The sequence below is a fragment of the Laetiporus sulphureus genome, assembly GCF_001632365.1.
Source record: "Laetiporus sulphureus 93-53 unplaced genomic scaffold LAESUscaffold_1, whole genome shotgun sequence".
NCBI lineage: Eukaryota > Fungi > Basidiomycota > Agaricomycetes > Polyporales > Laetiporaceae > Laetiporus > Laetiporus sulphureus.
This window is the reverse complement of record NW_024468510.1, coordinates 1,353,646-1,359,654: the sequence shown is the minus strand read 5'-3', so window position 1 is coordinate 1,359,654 and position 6,009 is coordinate 1,353,646. Positions and strand designations below refer to the sequence as shown.

The 6,009-nt window shown below is 56.4% G+C and overlaps 1 protein-coding gene across 1 annotated transcript; it reads left to right on the top strand.

Annotated features, from left to right (window-relative positions):
• Window positions 1-796: 796 nt before the first annotated feature.
• On the top strand, window positions 797-3,472 carry LAESUDRAFT_639104 (Pkinase-domain-containing protein; the record flags this gene model as incomplete). The annotated part of the gene is made up of 10 exons (XM_040903519.1): window positions 797-1,104; window positions 1,150-1,273; window positions 1,330-1,441; window positions 1,498-1,797; window positions 1,853-1,962; window positions 2,020-2,086; window positions 2,147-2,235; window positions 2,329-2,426; window positions 2,507-2,648; window positions 3,173-3,472. 10 exons carry the CDS (start codon window positions 797-799, stop codon window positions 3,470-3,472), a joined length of 1,650 nt encoding a protein of 549 aa, XP_040770487.1.
• Window positions 3,473-6,009: the final 2,537 nt, after the last annotated feature.

The following is a 6,009-nucleotide window of genomic DNA, read 5'->3' as shown; positions in this document are numbered from 1 at the left end:
GAATATGTCGAATGGCGGAACGGTCGTGAGAAGTAACCACTCTCCGCTTGCGTCGTGAGGGACCGCAGCGCGGTCGCTAAAAGAGGATGATCATCACCGAGAGCCTGGGCTTGTCTGTCAAGACCTGGAGAAGCGAGGGCGTTTGCCGTTGCTGATATAATCTCTCTGTAATTACCTGGCATGAAAACGGGGGAGAGGATTTCAGAAGTCAGAGCTATCGCTGAGACCCACTGCGCGAGGAAACACCGCGCTGCAGTCAACACCGTCCTGCAGTACACCGTCTGCAATCGCGTCCTCTCACAAACGTTTCAGGTCGTCGTCGCTGGCGATCGTCTCTAACGTTTCGGTCATTTCTCGCGCTATGCTACACGCTGACGGCGAAAATATCAGCCCGGCCATAGCAAACCAGCGCGATATGGGTGGTCACAGTTTGTCTTCGGGTCCCATTGCAGGTGGTCCTACGTGGAAAACAATTTTCCGCATAGGAAGTCAATCCTCCAAGAGACTGGGATCCTCGTTGACTGTCGACACCGGCTCATTCCATTCTGAAGCCTCCTCTGCCACGCTCACGCCCAACCCGTCGCTCACTCCCCATTCCATTCGTTCTCCCGACCAGCGGTCCTCATACACCTCGTCGCAGACGTTGTCAAGCGACTCGAATCAGGCCGCGTCATCCAGATCACCTTGCAGAATGCCAAGCATCCCAATCTTGACCAATAGCCGCCATGAAGTCCACACGCCAGAAGGTGAGGACAAGGTGCGATCACGATCCAAGTCAAAGTCAGACAAGCAGCGGATGCACGGTCGCGTAAAGGTGCCTCAGACGGCGGATCCATCGCAGACGTCCTTCTCAACCGTCAGCCCACCACGTACATCACGATCCGGACCACTGTCACCAAAGGCATTCGGTGCCAATGCATCACGTTTCATTCGCCGTGTCGCATCTGCTCCCAACGCGAAGGGCCTCTTCTCCTTGGGCTCGCGGTCAGGATCGCACACACGGAACGGGCTGTTGTCACCAGGAGACAGCCTGCCTCCGATACCTAACGGGACGCAGGAGTCGGATCGCGGCACAAACTCACTAGAGACGATATCTTCAGCGTCGTCAAGAGGCCGTCCGACTCGTCCACAGCCTCAGCGTGCACATAGTACAACATCTGTCAGCGGGAACAAGACGAAGGACAGAGTGTCGAATGCCAACATGACAGTAGACGAGCCAGGCAGAGTAGCGTTCCGGAGAACCTATTCAAGCCATTCTATCAAGGTCAAGTCTGTGAGTGGTGGCATTCTCGCGCGCTGGCACATCACTTAAATACGGCTCGTTGCTAGGTGGAGGTCGGACCGTCCAGTTTTCAGAAGATTAAGATGTTGGGCAGGGGCGATGTAGGGAAGGTGTATCTTGTGCGGGAAAAGAAGTCCGGAAAGCTCTTCGCGATGAAGGGTGCGTCGCCGAGCTCACTATTCGCCACGCATGGTCGGATGCTGATCTTCTGATAGTCTTGTCAAAAAAGGAGATGATTCAGCGGAAGAAAATCAAACGAGCTTTGACGGAGCAGGAGATCCTCGCGACAGCGAATCATCCATTTATCGTCACACTACATCACTCGTTCCAGTCCGAGCAGTATTTGTACTTCTGTATGGAGTACTGCATGGGTGGGGAATTCTTCCGCGCGCTACAATCAAGACCTGGCAAATGTCTCTCCGAAGATGCTGCGCGGTTCTATGCGTCAGAGGTAACTGCTGCTCTCGAGTACCTGCACTTGATGGGGTTTATCTACCGAGATCTCAAGCCAGAAAGTGCATATCTAGCGCTATACGTTGCTTTCGTCGTTCTCACGTTCTCCCATCATAGACATCCTCCTGCACCAGTCTGGCCACATCATGCTTTCCGACTTCGATCTCGCCAAGCAGTCAAGTGAGCCCGGAGGCCGTCCCGCAACGATTCACCAGGAAGAGAATGGGGTGCGTCTTGTCATCAAAGCTTTATATGCGTGCTCATCAGAATCACTCGACCGTCAGATTCCTTTGATTGACACTCGGTCATGCACCGCTGACTTTAGGACGAACTCTTTCGTTGGCACCGAAGGTGAGACAAACCGCTGCTCGTGAGGAAGCAAATGCCATTTGAGCTGACCTGCCATTTAAGAGTACATTGCTCCGGAAGTCATCGAGTCGTCTGGGCATACATCCGCTGTCGACTGGTGGACGTTGGGCATCTTGATATATGAGATGATCGTACGTGACGCGTTCACACGTTGATCGTGACTGGTCGACTGTGGCCGTGTTCTCGACTTGGCATACTAAAATCGTTCCGTTTTCCGTTCCTAGTACGCAACCACACCGTTCAAGGGAAACGAGCGGAATGATACCTTTCATAACATTCTGCATCTTCCCGTGCACTTCCGGGACAGCCCGAAAGTCTCAGCGTGAGTGTTATTGAATGCAAGATTACAATCCATATGCCTGACTGTCATCATTCTTGTGCACGCGAACTTGTCATATGCAGAGCATGCCGAGATGTCGTCGTTCGGCTGCTGGACAAACGAGAGTTGACGCGGCTGGGCAGCAAGAGCGGCGCATCTGAGGTCAAGCAACATAAATGGTTCGCCAAGATAAACTGGGGTCTCCTGCGGAACACCCAGCCTCCGGTGAGCACAATCCTTCCTGATCTCGATAGATGCTATTCTGTATTCGGCAAGAGGCCGGGGGCTATTCTGTATCGCGGAAGACATTCTTCTGCTTCTCGTCTCCTCGGTTGGGTTATTGTAACCCCTTGCGGCGGCGACACCGTCATAAGTCCTCGGTGACTAGCGATTGTGGGCAGTATAAGCCGGATGTCTTCCCACAATTCAGTGAAGCCGAGGATCGCTGATGCGCGGCCATGCCTTTTCAATCCATGTTCTCGAACGCGGCTGGTTTCCCTATTTATATTCATGGCATTGAATGTTCACTTACGCAATGCATTCCTCTTTTCATCCGCGACATTGCCTTGCTCCGAATGTGCATTCCGTCGTGCTGCTCCCTCTTGCGGACATGACCTCACACTCGGCATGCTTTACTGCAACGATCTTTCTGTACACCGTCGCACCCGCATCGCTTCCTCTTCCCCGCCTCCGCACTCTCTCCGCCTATGGTTGCCAACTCTATTGACCCTGCGGCCCAACTCTAACAGATCGTGCCGACGGTCTCGAATGGCGCGGACGCGGTGAACTTTCGGCAGATGCGCGAGTCGCATTCCCTGCACCTGGAGAAGCAGCATTCACGCTCTCCTCAACATTCTCCCCGGCCACCGTCGCAGAAGCTGTCGCATGCAAATCAGCATTTGCCCGTTAAGGGAGTTGCGGGTTCGAGCGTGCCTGGTACGCCGGGGCTTGGCCCAGACGACGGCATGGAGCCTCCACCGGAGGACGTGGACCTCTTCACGGGATTCTCAAGCATCACGCTGCACTACGACGGCGAGGAGAATTGGTGACGTTGTGTCGCTGCTGGTGAGGCTGGCGGGCAGCGAACGCGTTTCCTCCGAGGGTTGGCGTGTGGGATCGATCGAGCACACGCGCTCCGGACCTTCTGCGCTGGATATCCTTGAATCGTTCGCGGGCGGATCTCAAGTGCAGGCGAGGCGGACTCGCTCGGTTCAATACGCGCCCGCGGCGCCTTCTGCTGCCTTGTTGGACGGGTCGTTCTCCTTGGGCCCATGGACGTTGTTCTTCGTTTGGGGATCGGATTTAATGTTCTGCGGTTGGTGATGATAATCGTCCTCCTGGATGGAATTTGCTTCTCTGTGGCTGCGCGTCTGGATGGCCAAAAGATTGCTTTCCTTGTCGTTATCCTCTGTATTCTGATTCCAGTTCACGCGTGGTGATTTGGGCCGCTGGGTTTGCGCGCTCGGCGTTGCCGCGTTCTTGCGTCCCCTGTTCTATTCTCTTCACATCATACGTTCCTGTCACTCGTTCATTTGCTTTCATGAAATCCGCGAGGCTTTGATAATCTCTACATGCACGTTGCCTCTGTCCACTGTACTAGTAGTTATCATACCACACACACCACACACGCTCCCTACCCACAGGCACACTAGCTAGGAAGACTGGTATTTTCTCTGCTAACCTTCATGGACGTCCATAACGTATATACCTCGGCAGCACCACTAGACAGCGCATAGCGTATGACTTATTTACATCGATTGTACACACGATGGACGGACACGGACCGCGGTCAGTGCGTGTGATGGCAGCGATATGCATCTGCCTAGTGCAGCAGCTGCAAGTAGTTTGTCAGACAGAGGACAAGTGTGGGAGAGGAGATAGAGGAAGGGAAGATCAGACGCGATCAACAGAAGGCCCAAGGAAGAGGGCAAGGATGGGAAGCGTGCGCACTGAGTGGATTCGGTGATCAGGACGGTTGATCACAGACCTTGGCCTTGGACTCGGGGACGCGCTCGGCCACATGACGCTGCGGATAAACCAGGCTGAAGGAGGCAAGTGATGAGCCGCTGGAGAGCGGCCTGCTGAGCTCTCATTTGCATACCATGTCCTTTCTCGACGCAGATAACCGCCGGGCTGTCACTGATGGCGTTGCGTGGGGGAGATATCTGGCCGGAGCATGGTATCGCAGCTGCTGGATGTGCATCAGACATCATGATCACCAGCCATTAGCAGCGGCCGGGCATTGCTAGTACCGTCCTTGCTTTGCGTTCTGTCAGCCAGTCTGACGTGGCGAACCCCCAGCGAGCGCACATGTCGGCATTGCCCTAAAGCTTAGCGCAAAGGCGGTCCACAGAAATCAGAAAGATTTCTATCGACCGCGGCGGGTTGCGTGCGAGTCCGTTGCGTAGCATGTCATGTCGATGGAGTATTCGGTGTACCATACCGGTGTGGGCGAGCAAATGCGGATACAGACCCACGTGCGAAGAAGCAGCCGACAACGACGCCAGGGGAAGCGGCATTACGCGACGTTCCACCGTGGCCGTGGGCAGCGGTGCGATGGTCGTGCGAGCAGCCCGACACTGCCTTTCAGTTCGCCGTGCCCGTTCGGTCACTCCGCCAGGACAGAGGCATGATCGCGTCGGGTAAGTACAAGGGGATAGCCGAGCGCACCAGCATGAACATGGGCGCGAGCGTTGCATGTACGTTGAGCCGCGGTGAACGCCGGGCGAGACGATAGGCGGTAGAGCGGCAGGCGCGCGCGCAGCCGGGGCAGGCGGGCTGCTCATGCGGGAGGAGATTTTTATACGTGCAGACGACGGATCCGCTGAGGAGACTGCGCGAGAAGGCGTTGCGGAGGGCAATCGGTTTGTGGCGCAGAAGGCGCACTGCCTCGACGCCGCGCGCGCCTGCATCCCGGCGGCAGACGACGCAGAAGCGGGGCAAGGCAAATTCGGAGTCTCCTTGGACGCCGTACTGATCGCTGCGAAGGCCACCAGCGAGAAGCACCCAGGAATCGTTGCACGTTCGCGTCCCCGCCGTTGGCGCGACTGGCAGCTGCTAGCGCGCTGTATGGGCTCGCTGGGGCCGTTCATTACCGTGAGGAGGACGGAGTCGCGGGAGCGCGGAGGGGTCGCCGGGGTCCGTGTCAGGGTCCGTGGGAGAGAGAGGACGAGGGTGGACCCTCGAATGGGAGCCAATGGTCGACGGAGAACGGAATGAAGTCTAGCCGGAGGCGGAGGAGGGCATGCGCATGCTTCTGGAGCGTTACGGCACGGCGACAGCGAGGCAAGTTCCGAACGTGGTGGGTTTCCATATATGGGCACTGACCTGCACTCGCTGGTTTGCGTCCATGGAATTTTCGCACAGACTCCCCGCGATAACACACCAGACTCCCGCCAGTCCCCGCCTTCCAATCTCGGCAGACGCAGACCCCGCGACGGCCGCCTGATCTGGCGCCCGGATCTGGACGTTTACGTTTGGTCGGTCGACCCGCGTAAGTCCACCGTTGTCCCACAGCTGCTGTCCTATGCCCGTATATTTACAACCAACAGCCACTCGCCCTCTCTCCGCGCCGGCTTCCTCTCTC